This window comes from Oreochromis aureus, linkage group 5 (assembly GCF_013358895.1).
Source record: "Oreochromis aureus strain Israel breed Guangdong linkage group 5, ZZ_aureus, whole genome shotgun sequence".
NCBI classification, from domain to species: Eukaryota; Metazoa; Chordata; class Actinopteri; order Cichliformes; family Cichlidae; genus Oreochromis; species Oreochromis aureus.
This window is the reverse complement of record NC_052946.1, coordinates 11,284,070-11,301,330: the sequence shown is the minus strand read 5'-3', so window position 1 is coordinate 11,301,330 and position 17,261 is coordinate 11,284,070. Positions and strand designations below refer to the sequence as shown.

General features: G+C 40.4%; 3 protein-coding genes and 3 non-coding genes across 8 annotated transcripts; 5 read left to right on the top strand and 1 right to left on the bottom strand.

Moving 5' to 3' along the window:
• Positions 1-89: 89 nt before the first annotated feature.
• On the top strand, positions 90-162 carry trnaf-gaa. Its single transcript has one exon. It is a non-coding gene; the product is annotated as a tRNA-Phe (tRNA).
• Positions 163-1,674: 1,512 nt separating this feature from the next.
• trnaf-gaa lies at positions 1,675-1,747 on the top strand. The gene has a single exon. It is a non-coding gene; the product is annotated as a tRNA-Phe (tRNA).
• A 1,861-nt stretch (positions 1,748-3,608) lies between these two features.
• trnaf-gaa lies at positions 3,609-3,681 on the top strand. The gene has a single exon. It is a non-coding gene; the product is annotated as a tRNA-Phe (tRNA).
• A 486-nt stretch (positions 3,682-4,167) lies between these two features.
• rab7a (RAB7a, member RAS oncogene family) lies at positions 4,168-9,071 on the top strand. The gene is made up of 6 exons (XM_031752376.2): positions 4,168-4,507; positions 6,069-6,147; positions 6,331-6,457; positions 6,970-7,188; positions 7,362-7,490; positions 7,571-9,071. Exons 2-6 carry the CDS (start codon positions 6,095-6,097, stop codon positions 7,664-7,666), a joined length of 624 nt encoding a protein of 207 aa, XP_031608236.1. The 5' UTR covers positions 4,168-4,507; positions 6,069-6,094; the 3' UTR covers positions 7,667-9,071.
• hmces (5-hydroxymethylcytosine binding, ES cell specific) lies at positions 8,431-11,465 on the bottom strand. 3 transcript variants are annotated; one of them, XM_031752373.2, is made up of 7 exons: positions 11,305-11,465; positions 10,923-11,144; positions 10,450-10,593; positions 10,144-10,338; positions 9,798-9,949; positions 9,529-9,721; positions 8,431-9,440 (listed from the first exon to the last, which is right to left on the bottom strand). In XM_031752373.2, the coding sequence occupies exons 2-7, from the start codon at positions 11,109-11,111 to the stop codon at positions 9,252-9,254; spliced, it is 1,062 nt and encodes a 353-aa protein (XP_031608233.1). In that variant the 5' UTR covers positions 11,112-11,144; positions 11,305-11,465; the 3' UTR covers positions 8,431-9,251. The 3 variants fall into 3 exon arrangements, with proteins under 3 accessions (XP_031608233.1, XP_039467964.1, XP_031608235.1); XM_039612030.1 differs by having other exon boundaries at positions 11,326-11,452; XM_031752375.2 differs by having other exon boundaries at positions 10,923-11,049; positions 11,305-11,442.
• Positions 11,466-12,262: 797 nt separating this feature from the next.
• On the top strand, positions 12,263-16,783 carry LOC116330185 (tubulin monoglycylase TTLL3-like). Its single transcript, XM_039612031.1, is given in 13 exon segments — positions 12,263-12,376; positions 12,468-12,632; positions 12,723-12,778; positions 12,895-13,023; positions 13,431-13,524; positions 14,221-14,282; positions 14,417-14,468; positions 14,471-14,600; positions 14,678-14,856; positions 14,935-15,178; positions 15,819-16,078; positions 16,227-16,402; positions 16,492-16,783. Coding segments are annotated over 12 exon segments (1,632 nt in total). The 5' UTR covers positions 12,263-12,376; positions 12,468-12,541; the 3' UTR covers positions 16,651-16,783.
• The last annotated feature ends 478 nt before the right edge of the window (positions 16,784-17,261 follow it).

The following is a 17,261-nucleotide window of genomic DNA, read 5'->3' as shown; positions in this document are numbered from 1 at the left end:
TTATCACTAGAGTAAAAACAAGCTTATTCTGTTGCTGCCATTTTTGGCTGTGATGACGTAGATTAGCATGTTTGCACAGAGGACAGCAAGCCGAAATAGCTCAGTTGGGAGAGCGTTAGACTGAAGATCTAAAGGTCCCTGGTTCGATCCCGGGTTTCGGCAGAAGTTGGGAAACATTTTAAAGACACATCTCGCCCTTGTGTTACCACTGTCTTTCTCTTACCACATTGGTTTTTGGTTTTACAGCACACTGAGCGCATTATCACAGTAATTACATCATATCTGGTATTACATTTGTTAAAACATGTTAAAAATGTTAAAAGATGAAGGGGGGAATCAACTACAAAACTAATTACAACAACACTCAACTAGCTTTTCTTCTTTGGCAGATTTTTTTTTTTTTTTTTTTTGCTTTTTCATATATTTGTGTTGCTACTACAGACTGTTGACTGGTTGCACAGTGCATTGTTTGTCCGAGATTCTGAGATAAGCTTTTATTTAATACAGCATGAAAAAGGTAGTGGTATCACTGAGGGCATATATACGTGTGCTCCACTGACTGTTTTTCAGTTTAAAATGAGTAGTCTTGAAAGTACAGTCATTAACTCTTTGGGTTCTTTAATAGAAAAACAAACAAACAATGATTACTCATGAATCTGCAATGATTAGTGTGTAATACATCTTCCAACAAAATGATGCATTCTCATACACTTAGAATCCATTAAATCAACAATCAATTAATTCAGTAAATATACAGAGCAGTGGATGTGTTTTTTGAAAGCCACCATGTTTTCCCACCATCATCAATATACTGTTCTGCCTTAATCCCGTTACCAAAGGCAGAAGAGAAGAGAATTGGTAGACACTCATGTTCCTTGGAGGCAATTTTAAGTTAATGTCTGAACCTTCAAGGATCATATCTATATTTTATCATCTGAGAAGGGGTCACCTTCACAAAGAAGTGAAACATGAAGGAAAGAAACAACATGACCAGCTTCTGGGTAAAAGGTCATCTTCCTCCTCACCCCAAGCCGCATCTTCTGAATTATATAATACACATGGGACTAAACATACTCCTTTATTCCAGATATTGACACAATTACTTATTATGTTTAGCTAGCTCTCATCAGCTGTCTGACAAGAGCTACCTAAACAGCTCGTTATAAGCTGATATTATACCAGGTAACATCCGGCTCAAGTGACCTAAACAATTTGATTACATTTTCACATCGTATTAAAGTTTATTCACTAAGCGTCCGATGTTAGATCGACTTCAAACACAGTTTCATTAATGCCGGCTATCAGCAGAAAAACAGCAGCATTTACCGACAGAAAAGTTTGGGATATCCAATGACAACTCACCTCAATATCACTGTTATCGGTCAGAATTTATCTTCACTGACTTTACTATTACTGTGATTACTTTCACAAAGGTTTACAGCCTCTAGAATAAATAGATGTGGACATATATTGACAGCTGAGGTAAACAGCAGACTAACAGCTTACACTCACAAGAGAGACACAGTGGCCACCGTAGAAAGAATTGTGCAGGGATTATATAATTCTGCCACAGCCGGGGTCAATGACTGATTCTCAGTGTCAAGCAATCGTAAACATTTTAGTTATATTATAGGCTACTGAGCTGTATGTTTGTCTTTTCATGTCACTCAAGAGGCCGAAATAGCTCAGTTGGGAGAGCGTTAGACTGAAGATCTAAAGGTCCCTGGTTCGATCCCGGGTTTCGGCAGAATTTGGGGTGGCTTTTAAAGCCTTTGCCATCATCAAATATGTCTCTGGTCATATAGTACACTGTGTTTAGTTTGTATCACAGAAATTACAACAATATATAAGGAGGTATGCGGCTTTGAACCTGTTATTCATATTGTATGACATCCAAATGCTAACCATTGTATGCATCACTTGATCAACTCACATGTATGCATCAAGGCAGCATCTCTTAAATCATCCTTCACCTGTATGATCTTTTTTCTTCATGTGCATATGATCACTCCTGTGCTGTTTTACCATTTCATTCTTTGAGGTTCTCCCATCATCCCTCAAAGACCAGCAAATTTTTGTCTTTTTGGGGAACCCACAGTCACAATTCTCAGGACAGGGTTATGGTCATTCTCGAATTTTGTTTCTACTGTACTATATACGATAAAAACCACCCTTGTTCAATCCTGGGTTTTGGCAGCTAATACAGCAAATTCTAACCATGGGTCAGATAAATAATGTAGCAAATCCCTCAGAAGAAAAGAGGAAGAATCAGAAAATAGCAGCAAGCGAGTTGTAGAAACACAAACTAATGAGTGATTTAAACTTCACGGTAGGTAAGTGGCTAATGTCGTTGGTGTATTTATGCTTGTGCTGGTGCATAACATATTAAATACCCTGTGGTCATGTCCTGGTGTTTTATATGCAGTACAAGCCAATAGAACATAGAATACAATACTTATTTCTCTCCTGTGTCCCATTACACAACACCCTGATAACGACTGTGTTTAGTCTGTTCCTTCCCATTCCATGCAAGGCCACCTGGGTTGGCTGGAAGACTGTTTACTTAGCCTGGCAGGGCGAAGGACACTGTCTCAGCTGAACTCTGGACACACACACACACATACATATACTGATACTGATAAGCACTCACCGACGCATCACCCTCCCTACGCCACCTCCAACGCTTACCTCCCCTCTGATGTGGATATCGGGTCAGTTGGAGGCGCAGTCGAAAGATTGCAGCGGTCCCAGATCAGATGTACACACTGGAACTCTTTCCCATGTTGCTTGTCTGTGTTTATTGTGCTATGGTGTGTTGAAATCTGTGCATTCCTGTATTATCCTTTTGTGTTACACATTTCGATGTTTTTTTCCTCGCTACCTGGCCTGACCTGTCTCCCCAATGTGATGTTTGTGTATTGTATGTACGGTCGGCAAGGTCTGTCATCTCGGTTGCGGGCAAAAGACCTGCAACTGACAAATAAAGGCTATCTCATCTCATCTCATTATTTGTTGTGGTGAGTTTTTTTTTTTGTACCCCAAGTTTTTTCACTTCTTTGTACATACCCTCACACTCATTCTAATATTTTCAATGATCTCCTCCAGGAATTTACTTATATCAGTCTAATGATTATAATTCCCTGTATTGAGATGATGATTGTTTTTTCTCTAACTGGTAAATTCAAAAACTTTGTTGAAAAAGTAGCAGGAAACTCACAGGAGGAATTGATAGTAATGAACAGGCCAGTCATTTGCCATGTGAAGCTTCATTTCATGTACTCATAGCCTGTAGCACTTTTCTAATCTAACTAAGCACTCAAAGCAGTCTTTACTATACCTTTGTACATTGTCTAACACTCACACATACACTCCAATGGATGCATCAGAGGCAGCTCTGTGTTCAATATCTTACCTCAGGACACTTTGAAATGCAGACTGAAAGAGCCAGGGATTGCGTCACCAACCTACCAATTAGTAGATAGTGTATGTTTAATTCTGCCCCAGCTGGGGTCAATGACTGATCCTGAATGTCAAATAAACAATCGCAAAACAAAACAATCGTTTCTGGCCAGTCGCCAGTGTGTATTTCTCTTCCCACTCCATATATAGCCGAAATAGCTCAGTTGGGAGAGCGTTAGACTGAAGATCTAAAGGTCCCTGGTTCGATCCCGGGTTTCGGCAGGTTAGGAGTGGTTTTTGACTTTGTGCGAATAGAATATCAGCTCAATGAAAAACCTTTCTGCGAAGTTTTTCTATTTGTCAAGTAGGTTGGATAAACTGACTACATAGATTTCCCTGCATGGTTATTAAGTTTCAACAAAAATTCTTAAGTAAAAAAAACAAAAAACAATAATATAACAATAATATTCTGATGAACTGATGGAAGCTCTTTAAAAGGTGAGGTGATATTGGACAAAAACAACTTCAATTCTTATAAGTTATAGAGAGTCGGAGAGTCATTATGACTTTCGGAAAGTCATTATGGTAAGTGGGTCTTATATCAGTGAGAAATAACATATACGACATGGTTGGATAGGTAATTTTAGCTTCATAGTTATAGAATGCATATATAAAGGTCGAAGTCATTCCATAATGTTATACAGTATGGGCAAACATTAGCAGCTGTGTGTCACGGTAGCGCGTGACGTCAGCGCTCATGACGGTTCTTGTTTTGGAGGAAGTGAACACAGCTCTGCTAAAAGCTAGCACGTTAGCTCGACAGGAAAAGCGAGCGTCAACGGGAACTGGACAAGAGAGCATTTTACCAAATCGTTAGACGAAGGGAGTTAAACTTCGGCACTGGCAGTATTGATTTCGATTAAAAGGGTCATTTGAGGGGCTCGCTGTCCGAAATAAATTAGCTGTCGACGCTGTGTACGTGTTGTTTTGTTACGCCAGACATTTGGAGGAGCCGTTAGCTTGCTCGCTAGCCTGTGCGTTAGCCTTCCAGACGAAGCAGAGGAAAAGTCCACTTTTGACATCTGTTTGTTGAAGGACCACTGCCCAGGTTGGTTTGTGGTGACTTTGATTGTTTATTTTAATGATAGCATATCATAAGAGTCTAGATGTCGTTATCTAAGTTTTAAATTGGTCAATCAGGCTTGCGTAGCTAACGAAACGTTAGCAAAAAATCAGAAGTGTCACAGATGTGGTAGCTAGTCGACACTATGTCCAAAAAAAGAAAAGGAAAAACGCCCAACCCCCATTGTTTTGAAATTGTTGTATTTATTAGTGACAGTGTTTTCAAGCTTCATCCTTTTGTTGCATTTACTCAATTAACTATGTAGCATTTAGTGTTTTAAATGTCCATTTCTTTCTGACTAGCTAGCCCCTTGCAAATATGTTCAAAGTGTTCACGACCGTTTGCTTCAATGCAAGTGCAACATTGTTTTACAATGTATAAAGTGAAAATAACTACAGTTAGCCGGATTTACAGTTGAGTCCTTATCGATGGATCCTACCCCTTGGTGCACCGAGGCCAGCTAAAGTACTTATTATGCTCAACATGCTTGCCAAGTCATGGTTCCGTTGGTCCTGTGTTTTAACCATGTGATCAGTCGCTGACACAGTGTCATGGGGCACAGATTATGAGAGCCGCACCGATAGCGCTATGCCAGTTTTGCCTCGAGCCATGGCTACTTGTTCTCATAATGGGGTGATCTGTGAAATACTGCATGATCTGTGATTAGGATCTGTACCTTCTTTCAGTAATGCTGTCTCCAACATAAAAAAAAAAAAAAAATCCCGATTGGACTGATAAAGCCTTTCTGTAATTGAGTTTGGACTTTGGTCACTACAGCAGTGAGAGGTAGTTATTAGTACGTAGCACACTCGGTCAAAGTCGGACGTGCTCAATGATGTCTTGAGCAGGCACAAAGGATGAGGATATTTGACATCTGGATTTTAGTTATACACATACAAACAAACAAACTAGACTTGTGATCAGCAGTGTCTGGGATTTTGTGTCACCCCTTAACAGAGATTAAACAATGAGAGCAGGATGTAATACATTTGAGAGGGGGGGGAGAATAGAAAATGGCTGACAACTATAATACATTTTCCCATTTCCTCAAATTTAACAAACGGGAACTGTTTATTAAGACTTATGAACTAAATTGTGTAGCTAAACGGTGTGCAATACCTGCCTTGTATTTGGATAAATGCAGATTTCCGAGAAGACATCATCAAAATTTATTCATATCCTTTAGGTTTTGGAGTAACTGGGCATGCTTCCATTTCTTGTGACGTTCATTTTTATAAACCTCCAAGAATGGTCGCTTCAAAATGAAACAATGTAGTTTATTCCTTTGAATGGTGTATATGCTATATAAATAGAACAAAATGAATGCTTTACAGCATAACAAAAAGGACCAAATGTCAGCTCAGATCAACAGCCTCAACATTGCATTGTTATATTTTGAGCCTCGTGGTACAGTGTAGCCGTTTTCTTTGTTTCCAAAGTGAAGAAAAGACAAGTACAGGAGCAGTTGGTGCACTTAGTCTCAGTCTCGTTTGTCTTGTTTGAGCTTTTCTAGTGCTTACTTCTCTTCTCTTCTCTTCTCATAAAGTTTGTTGTCTTCGTGGCTGTGGCACAATGACGTCGAGGAAGAAAGTATTACTCAAAGTCATCATCCTCGGAGACTCGGGGTAAGTGATGCTGAGCAGCTGCTTCAATACTAAAAGGGTCTGAATAATGGCTCATTTAAATTAGACACCAGTAGGAATAAGTAGGATTTATAAGCTTTACAAATGAGTTCATTGTGGTGACTTTGTTTCGTTTGTTTCTTCCCTTCATGTGTGTTAAATACTGTTCTGCAATTTTTGTTCTAGAGTTGGGAAGACCTCGTTGATGAATCAATATGTGAATAAGAAGTTCAGCAACCAGTACAAAGCCACAATAGGCGCTGATTTCCTGACAAAAGAAGTAATGGTGGACGACAGACTTGTCACAATGCAGGTACTGCCAAAATATGCTTGCAAGAATACTGAAAGACAATGAAATGTTAAGTCTTATGTACCATGACAACTTTATTCATAAAGCACTTTACAAACAGAGGCAGCAGATACAAAGCTCTATTCACAAAAATTAATAAGTACATTGAAAACAATAAAAAAGAAGTAAAAATAGGCAACTATAAAATAGTTAAAACGAGTAAGATCAATGTCTCATGCTGGGTCGAAAGCCAGAAAGTATAAATGTGTTTTAAGATGAGTTTTGAAACTGAACAATGTAGGTGACCGTCTGACCTACAAAGGCAATTAACCTAGTTATATTTTTTTTCTCTGTTTTATTTCTTAAAAACTACAAAAAAAGTGACAAAACTCAAATTAGTGGTAAAAGTTAAATGTGGTTCATTTCAACCATACAAACCAGTGTTGTTGGGTTTTTGTTTTTTTTGCTGTTTTTTGTTTGTTTGTTTAATTTCTGTTTATTTGGGGCCTGTAAGCATAAAGATTCTTGTCTCTTAGATTTGGGACACAGCAGGTCAGGAGAGGTTCCAGTCCTTAGGTGTGGCATTCTACCGTGGAGCAGACTGCTGCGTCCTGGTGTTTGACGTCACTGCACCCAACACCTTCAAGACCCTAGACAGCTGGAGGGACGAGTTCTTGATTCAGGCCAGCCCACGAGACCCTGAAAACTTCCCCTTTGTGGTGCTGGGCAACAAGATCGACTTGGAAAACAGACAGGTGGGTTCAAATTTAACTGTGCCAGATGTGTTACATCATGTAAGTGATGCATCATCTTTTATCGAAAATGTCTGACAGGTGTTGGTAATTTGTGATACGAATGGCTTGATGAAACAAGAATAACTTGTCTTTTGCCAGATGTTTTTAACCTCACCATCTTCTTTGTGTTTCAGGTAACAACCAAGCGAGCACAAGCTTGGTGCCAGAGCAAGAACAACATCCCATATTTTGAAACCAGCGCCAAGGAAGCAATCAATGTGGAGCAGGCCTTCCAAACTATTGCACGCAATGCTCTTAAACAGGTAAGGTCATGTCAGCAGGAGACTCATGGAGACTGAGCTGTAGAGCTGCACACAGACTCTGTTACCTTGTTTGATTTCAGGAGACCGAGGTGGAGTTGTACAACGAGTTCCCTGAGCCAATTAAACTGGACAGAAACGAGCGAGCCAAGCCGTCAGCAGAGACCTGCAGCTGCTGAGGACTCTGAAGATCTTCAGGGGGTTGTCATGCCCTCACTACCCTGTCTTGCCTTGTCTATATATCCTCTTTCCCATGGCTCACTATGTTATTCCCTATTGCCCAACATACAAGCAGCATCCCACTTATTGAGAATACTAGTATACACAAACATGCTGCACTCACCTCCTTATGTATACAAAGTACACATTTTCTATAAAAATCTAAATTTCCTAGCCCAAAGAACACCTCGAGGGAACAATACAACATTTATTTGTATTAAGCCTATGACTTCCCAGTGTTTTCTCATACGTTTTCATGGCAGTGGTGGTATGGGCTGATCTCACTTGGAGTTCTATGTTTATCAATGCTTTCAGTCCCAGTTTTGGTTGTAACAGTTTTTATTTGAATATGTCCAAGTGGGAAATCAAAGCATTACTTCTTTAGTTATTTGTATTTCTAATTTAAGTTAAACTTCTTTTTTTCTTTTTTTTTAGTGGTTTTCTTACTTTCACAGCCCGCTGCTGCATGAATAGTAGAAACACTGTTCCCCCTTTTTACTCATTTGTGTTGTGGCTTATGTTAGTTTCACTCTGAAACACTTGTTAATGTGGTTTCACTTGACCTCATAAAAATCTTTAAAAAAACATAATTCTGACACTTAAACAGGGATACTGTGTAAAAGTGTAGATGATATCATCATACTGCCTGCTGATTCTTAGTAATTGGTATAGAATTGTAAAGGCAGATCAATAACAAGTCCATTAGACAAGTGTGTACAGATTCTTTTTTTTTTTTTTTTTTGCTTTCATCTTCGGTAACTGAAAACTTGGAGCCATCTCATTTTGGAGCCACAATAAACATAATTGTAGCTCAGGTCGAGAACATTGTGTGAATACAGACTCAGTTCCTGCGTCCAAGTGCTGTTCCTCTATCGGGGAAATGAAGGTTGTAAAATTCCAGATAGAACATTTGACATGAACCAAATCAAGACAGCATGTCAGTCTACCGGATAGTCCTAGAGGAGAGATTTTTCTCAAATACAAATTGTCATTCATAACCCAGTACTATTAGCTAGTACATTTCTTTTTATTGTCAACTGTTGCAACTTTGTATATTTGCAGACCTCTCAATCATTGTGTGGGGAAGACATAAAGTTGTGTTGTAAATCTCCATATCTGACTCTGCCAGATGCTCGTGTTGGCATACGATTCAAGTGCTTGACATTTCTTTTAACTGATCAGATCTTTAACTGTCTGTTCGTATTATGTTAAAACTTTGAAACAGGATGACATACATACTGTAACTCTGAAGGACAAATGTGGGGGAGAGAGTGTTGGCATTCATCATTATTATATTATTAATATGATAATGCATAGCATCTACATTGTTTCAAGTAATAAGGGTAATAAAAAACCTTGAATAAAGCATTATTGTGTCTGACATTTATTGATGAACTCTTAAATTGTTATAGAACAATGAATTACATTTAAAATATTCTTAAGTACAAGTAAAAAATGAACTTTTTCTTATACAATTATACAGTAGCAGAGTACAATAAGGCCTGAATGGTCTTTCAAACACTATCGAGTTCTCAGTTCATGTATTTACTTTGTTCTTGGTTTCTTGTTGGTTCCCTGAAGCCATTGCTGAAGTCCTCCTGCAGACTTGCGCTGATTCTGTGGCTTGCTTTCTCGCTCTTCTTTACTTTCACTTGTGTGGGACTTCCTCTTTGAAGGTGAACTGCTCGACAGCCAGCTTGTCATCATCTTACTGCTTGCTGTGGACTTGGGCTCCTATGAGTCAAAGAGTCAAATTTCTTATCTGTAACCGCTCTTGTTAGTACAAAATGGCTGAAGTTCCCAACCACATTATATCTGATACCTTTTTGCTGTTGAGATCCACTGGTTGGAGGCATTCTGGAGAGTTGTTGCGCGTGTTGTTGACTAACGAAGAGACGGGGTGAAAAGTCAAAATATTTTTTGACTGGAGCAGTTTGAGAGCTTCTAGAGACTTCACCTCCCCAAAATCCAGCCAGCGCCTAACCTCTTCCTCCCCATCAAGGATCGCTGGCATCCTAAAAAGCAGTCACAATGATTTATGATTTTACACAGCATGAATTAAGAGCATGTTTCCTGGTCTGGGATTCTTACCTATCATGGATGCTTTGCAGATTTGGGGAAGCATTCACAGTTATTACACTATATGAGTAAAGGGGTTCTCCACCTCCTGGTGGTGTCCAACAGTCAAACACTCCTGCCATAGTCAGCAACCTCCATCCTGTCCACTCACCTGCAGCTTCTCCCTGTCAAATACAGAGTATAATGGGTATTTCAACAATGCAACAGAAACACCTGGTGGACACATGCACATTTTTGTCTTGGCTCATCTCCCACACAGGAAACCTAATATCCGCCTAAGCTGCATTCGCTCTACTTTTGAAGTAGATGAACAAAATGTTTGTGGAGCTTATATTGCAACAGAAAACCCAAAGCAAACCTTCATCAAACCAGAGGAGACTTTGGCTGGAGGGCGCACTGACTCAGAGTCCGAGTTCTTTCTTTCCTCCTGGCTGGGTCCTGGCTGAGTCTGAGGGAAGTAGATGAAGAAAGGCTGCTTGCCTTTTTCAACCTTTTGCCACTCATAGAAACCATCAGCTAGGATGACGCAGCGCTGTCCTTTCAACATAGGGTCCTATAGGGAGATGGTAAAATGGTTAAGACACTCCTATGTAACAAAAACTGACAAGTAAAGCAACAGGTGATGCACAGGAAATGTAACATCGCTTGCTACTAGTGAAAGCACCTTGTAGGACTTCTTCTGCAATATATTCTCACTGCGGCAATTGCTGGTACTGTAGTGCATCTTGCTGGGGTCACTCTCCTTAAACCATGAGGGTACCAGACCCCACCGCATTGAGGCCAACACACACTCATCCACAGGAGCATCCTGAAGACACAAGACGGACACAATATTCAATGCAAAAAGCCCAGAAGGACAGAACATGTTTTTGAAGCCTGTAATATTTAATACATAGTCTGTCCACAAGAAATACATTAGCAAATGTTACTATCACTGTTTTAGTTCTATAAGTGTAATAAAATATATAAGGTTTTATTACGAGGTTAGACAGTGACTGACTTCACCTGGGGTCCTCTACCAAAAGCCCTACTTCACTTAAAAACGTCAAATCTTCCACCGTCCTCGGGCGCTTCCCCAATGTCAGTTAAGCTATAACAAATTGTTGACATGTTAGCTTCTGTATACGCTATAATTACCTTGTCAAAATGCCTCTGTGACAGCAGGACGGGACTCATGGACTGCGGGTTCTTATTGTAGGAGGGTCGATAGTTGTCCGCGTCTCCATCCCTCCAGCGGGGCTGTCTCCTCTGCCCCCTTCGGTTTCTGTAAGAGCAGGCTCGTTTCAGCTCGTCAGGAGCAAGAGTGCATGCTGTTCTTCCACACATTTTAAACGAGACGAAGCAGAACTTTTCCAACACCTGAGAACGACATTAAACATATCGTGTTAGCGTGTTAGCCTGACTTTTTTTTATCGACCAAAACATAGCTCTAGAGCCGCTGACACTATTTAGGACTACTTGCCCCACCACTTTTCCAATGTTGTGGTATATTTGACGTGCATGAAAAAGCTGTACTTACTGTATCTGAGCCACTCCTAACCTGTGAGATTGTGTCCGATGTGAGGGTTAGAGTTCGGTGTATTTTTTGAATATAGGGCGGGGATTTGCCTGGGCAAGAGCCGTGAAGCGGGCGCGGATGTACACACCGTGACGTACACCGGCCCTGCTTCCATCTAGCCAGAGCCAAGATGGCGGCCGTACGGAGAATATTTTATAAGAATAAAATAAAAAATAAAAGAATTATTCAAATATTATATTATATTATATGATAGCTACAATGTTAAATTATAAATAAGTACCTAGCTCTTCTTTGTGCCACCAAAAAGTACCAATACAACTGTGCAATTAAGGCCACTGAAATTATTTATGCCAGTGCAACAGGTAAAATGTAAAAATTAATAATAACAAAGAATGAAAATGAAGAATTAAACATATATTGCATTCCATAAAATAATACTTGGCATAAACGTAAAATGTTAAGCGATTTCCATCAACACACTAACCAAGCGGAGTAGCTAATGTTAACGCCTAAATAAATAAGTAAACAGTAAATAAATAAATATTGCCCACATCGCAAATAGATAAAGACTTTCCACGAGTTGCCAAAAGAACAGTAAGCGGGTAACGGTTCAGGCTCAGCATGTGCTCCTGACACCTGTGGATCTCAGCAGGTGAGAGGAGAAACTGTACTGTGAGGCCAGTACTGTGGGAGTTGAACTTACCTTTCTGAGTTTACAACTCAGAAATCAGCTTACTGAATGATTTTCCCAAAGTTGGGAAAATCAATGCTACATCAGTTAAAAGTTTAGGTTGTGATGCATCTATTTAGCCCTCCTGTCCACTCTGCTGCTGTAACAATATTAATTCCCCACCTCTGGGACTAATAAAGGTTATCTTATATTAGGATTATTGTCCAGCCAATAAATGCAGTCAATATATTCTTTTCAATGACTGGAATGTGATTGTTTATATGGTTGTGCATGTCAGCTACCCATCCTGAGGCCAAAGTCTGCCGTAATTTTGTCAGCCTGCCTGCTCTTGACCTGGATAGACTGAGAGAAGCCAGGGTTCTCGTAGACAAAGCTGTCAAGGTAAGCCTGCACTCCTGAACGTGTTCAAATTGTTCATGTGTTTTCAGGATTGCGAAGACATTGTTTGTTTGTCTGCTCTCTGTCCTCTCAGATGCGTTCTCTATCCAGGACAGGTATCCTGTCATCAGGGAAGGGCTGAGGGCTAGAGGCTGGGTTGAGCGGTGTATGGTCTACTCTAAGCGTCGAGTGCGTCGCCATCAGAGCAGTAGGAACAGAACCGGCTCGAATGATGCTGTGTACAGCGGTAGAGATGATGGTGAGCTAGAAGCGTGGCTGATTCAGAATACTAACTGTGGGTATCTCTGCACACACCATCATTTTATCAACATTTGGTTGTTCTTTTCAGACAACTCAAATGATGCTGAAAAAGAAAAAGATGCTGACAGACTTCACAATGTCATGGTAAGACCAGCTTTTCATGTTGAGGAAGTTTACGTTGTTAACCTTGGTTAAACTGATTAAAATTACAGCCAATCCCAGATTCAAATCTCATCTCTTTCCTCTGCTCATTTCTGTAGTCTCGCCTGGTGTGGAATGAAATGGTTTACTTCTACTGGACAAACCGCAGAAAGGCCATCAACACAAAAAACCTGCATAAGGAACAGATAACTAATCATTTTTCAAAGGCAGGCAACTTGACCACCAAGGTACATTTATTTATTTATTTTTATTTTTATTTTTTTTTAGAAAGAGGGGCAATACATATTAATGAACATTTTAATAAATGTAAATATGCCAGATTATAGCCTTGGGCTAATTTCCATCTGCAGACCCTCTGGCAGGTTGGTGTTAAACACAAGTTAGTAAAAACATACAGAGACACTATTTACAGGTCATGTAACAGAGACAAAAACAGTCATCACATTATACTAGAACAAACAAATGACAAGAAGAGTGGACACAGAGGACAGCATAGATAACAATAACGGAAACACATCAATTATATTGCACAAACCCCAGTATTGCATATGCCCTGACTTTGCAGTTGTTATTTCAGACAGCCTTAGGATCCACCTCTGTGCCCCCCCATCATTACTTCTCTTTTCTGTTACAGACAGGCTTGTGTTTGAATCTGAGGAAACTACACTGGTTTGATTCGGCTGACCCGGACAGACTAGCAGCACCGGATGAGAGGCATGCCTTCATTGGTTAGATCTCATTTTATGTCTTTTCAAGCTTGACCTCTTGTACTGTACCTCTTTGTAATGTTTTTTTTTTTTCAGTTTTTATTTCTGCTTTACTCATCTCTTGTCATGGTGCTGGGTCGGTGACCCACCGTTTTGTGTTTATTAATATTATCATTATGATTATTATTATTATTGATTATATATTCTAGTTGAGAGGTTTTCTTCCCATGCCTCCTTGTGTGTCTAGTTATCCCTGTCGGTGTGCTCTCTCTATGCTCTGTTTCATGTCCCTGAGTCGTGTCGGTAGTTCTTTTGATGGTTCTGGTTTTACTTTGAAGGTCTGTGTCTCGTCTTGTTAATTAGGATCAGCTGTGCCTCCCTCCGGTTTGCCATTTCGTGTTCCTCTGTGTGTATATTTATAGTGTGGGGTTGCAATTGCTGGTTGTCGGTCCGTCTCCGTTAGTTGGTGTTCTCTGCGTCTCTCTCTGCGTCTCATCCCGTGTTTCTCCCTGCATGTTATCGTTTCAGGTTTGTTTATTAGTTGCCCCAGTTTAGGTTATGTCTTAGTTCTGTCCTCGCCATCCTCGCTTTTGTTTGCTTTCACCTTCTGTAAATAAAGCTCACTCGCCTCTCAGCCAGTGCCTGCATCTTGGGTCCTTTTCTCACAACACCACACGGTTTGCCCCGCACACCATGACATCTCTAATCTCTGTGCAGATGACTACAGGAGGACTGCGTGCACCAGTCTTCTGAAGTACATTGTGGAGAAGGACCAAGATGTTCAGGGAGAGAGAATAAGTCACACCATACAAGCTGTTAAGGGTACGACCTTTTCTCACATAAGTGTATATTACTCTGTTCAAAGAAAAAAAGAGAGAGCGATCAGTCTTTTTCCTTCTTTCCTTCAGGTAAGAAGAAACAAAGCAAACGGCAGTCTAGCCCAGTGAATATTTCCCAAATGATCAACATGCACTCAAAGTTTCCGAGGACTTTCTGCAGAGTCTGGAGCACAGTGACATAGACACTAACTTGGAAACACCGCAAACACCTGCACAGGAGTGGGCAGAGTTTTTAGACAGTTACTATCTAGTTGTGCAGTGAGTATGCATCACCATGTGCGTGTTAGAGAGCGATCCAGAGGCTTTAGCAGACCAACATGCTCTTCTCAGTCAAGTACAACTCTGTTGTGTGCTTCCTTGCTCAGTGGTGGAGCAGAGATTGAGAGCAGTGATTATTTAGTGTCCCACTGCAAGGCTATGCTGCAGAGGATGAAGATAGTCAATCCCCAGCTGGAGATAGAAGGCATCCATAACATCTGGATCATCAAACCTGGAGCAAAGTCCAGAGGCAGAGGTGAGAGGCCACGCACAATCAGGCCTTTCCCAGATTGTCTGACAAAGTCATGGTTGACCTGTTTTACTTTCTTTCTAGGAATCAAATGTGCTAATCGTCTTGATCAGATCCTCGACCTGGTGGAGGGTGATCCAAAACTTATCAAGGAAAACAAATGGGTGGTACAGAAGTACCTGGAGCGCCCCTTCCTTATCCATGACACCAAGTTTGATGTGCGCCAGTGGTTTCTGGGCACCGACTGGAATCCTCTGACCGTGTGGTTCTACAAAAAGTGCTACTTACGCTTTTCCACAGAACTTTACACACTAGATTCAATGGACAGGTGAGATGAATAATATTACTAAAACATAAGAGGTGAAAATGAGAAAAAGGGGCAGACATGAAACCAGTTTGACATTAAAATAGAAAAACAGGAAGTGAAAGGCTGCAAAGGGGCAACATTATTTTGCATGTCATTTTTGGCGGGAAATTTGATTTTCCATCTGTGCATCATTTGAATAGTTGTTAGCTTTCTCCTCTGGGTATAGTCAAATTCTAACATCTGCCTCTGCATACTTCAAACAAATAGAAAGCCAAAGTGCACAGTCTGTAAGTGCTTCCATTGAGCTGAGGGGGAAGAAATGTGGGAATCCTCGGAATTTGTGTATTAGAAATATATGAAGAAATTATATGAGTTTTGTCAGGAGGGATTAAGCTGTTGCAAACCCCAAATGTGGGATTTGGTTAACTATATTTACCGGCCAATTTGTTAGGTCCACCTGTTTGATTTCTCATTAATGCAAAAATGTAATCAGTCAATCACATGGCAGCAACTCAATGTACTTAGACATGTAGACATAGTCAAAATGACCTGCTGATATACAAGCATATCCTGAGTTTGTGTCTCCTGTAACACTCTTCTATATCCTAGTCTAACAAACTCTACCTCTGTCCAATAACAGTTTTGTCTTTTATTTTTTAAGCTCCGTGCACTTGTGTAATCACTCCATTCAGAAGCGCTTGAGGCCCTTGGTACAGCGGCACAGAAGCATTCCAGCAGACAATATGTGGTCGGTTGACCAGTTCAAAACATTTCTGTGCACCAAGGACCGGGAAGCTCAGTGGGATACTGTAGTAGTCCCAGGAATGAAGAGAGCTCTCATCTATGCGTTACAGACAGCACAGGATCTGATAGAGTCACGCAAAAACACATTTAAGCTCTATGGTGCTGATTTCATGCTAGGTACAATGGGCCCGCCATACATGACACACTGTATTTCACATTACACTCTCTGCATTCATTTCATTTAAATAACATTTAAATATTTTTACTGTTATAAGAACAGAATAGTTATCAACAACTAACATGTTATAACATGTTCATTGTTCAGATCGTGACTTGCATCCGTGGTTATTAGAAATCAATTCTAGTCCCACCGTGGCTCCATCAACCCCTGTGACAGCCCATCTCTGTGCTGCAGTGCAGGAGGACACTTTACGAGTTGTTCTGGATCGGAGAGTTAAGCGCACCGCAAACACAGGACACTTCCAGCTCATATATAAAAAGGTCAGGAACAGCTTTCCCTTCGTTATGCTTTATGTATATTTAAATGGAGACAATGATGGAGTACTTCAGATGTCATTTTTCATCTTTAGGCTGCTGTGAAAGTTCCTCAGTATGTTTCTCAACACCTGCGTGTTGAGGGATTCAGAGTTAAATGCCCCTGCTCGCTTCCTCCCCTGAAGTCCTCCAGCTGTGCAGTGTCAAAACACTGTTCCCCATCAAAGACAAGAGTCCTTCAGCAGAAAAAGTAAAGTCTCTTCCTAAGATACCATTAAAGGATGTAGCTCAAAAACACCAACAATGGGTTTCTGCCACCTCCTCGTCTTCTTTCTCTCACCCTATGATGGTAACTCAACAATGTCTGACAACAGAAGAGATGTGTAACATCTAATAAGATAACAGTGTGGAAACTAGATAAACGATTTCGTTATAGTGGTGATTTTGCATTAATTACAGTTTTATATATGGAAAGCCCAAAATAATCATGAAAAGGTCAGAAAAGAAGTATGAGGGGTTAAAATATACCAACAGCGATCAGGAGGAGATGGACTGAAAGAACTGGGGTCGCTGTGTTCAGATGAAACAACCCATCATTAGTGAAAAAGGGAGATCACTTCACTCTCACTGGAAATCTCTTTCTAACAGAGATGGAGTAAAATGCAAAAAGCTAATGAGGCTTAGTATTATTTAATATCGCTGACATTGTGACTCTCTAATGAATTCCTCAAACAGAAGATAAACAGAATGGAGAAACTGTCAGTAACGACAGGGAACAGGTGGCGGCGATCATGCACAGCTCAACGGTACTGTAAGGGAAGTCCAGGCGAAGAAGACACATGAGCGCGCCTAGGTTGTACTAGAT

Bases quoted from the DNA above. Each gene is read 5' to 3' on its own strand.
- hmces (XM_031752373.2), bottom strand. From the start codon at position 11,111: ATGTGTGGAAGAACAGCATGCACTCTTGCTCCTGACGAGCTGAAACGA. The intron at 9,950-10,143 runs GTTTGCTTTGGG...TGTATTTGACAG, and splicing joins TCTCCTCTGGTTTGATGAAG to GGAGAAGCTGCAGGTGAGTG. The intron at 9,722-9,797 runs GTAAGAATCCCA...ACTGCTTTTTAG, and splicing joins CTGCAAAGCATCCATGATAG to GATGCCAGCGATCCTTGATG.
- rab7a (XM_031752376.2), top strand. From the start codon at position 6,095: ATGACGTCGAGGAAGAAAGTATTACTCAAAGTCATCATCCTCGGAGAC. The intron at 6,458-6,969 runs GTACTGCCAAAA...CTTGTCTCTTAG, and splicing joins ACAGACTTGTCACAATGCAG to ATTTGGGACACAGCAGGTCA. The intron at 7,189-7,361 runs GTGGGTTCAAAT...TTTGTGTTTCAG, and splicing joins TCGACTTGGAAAACAGACAG to GTAACAACCAAGCGAGCACA.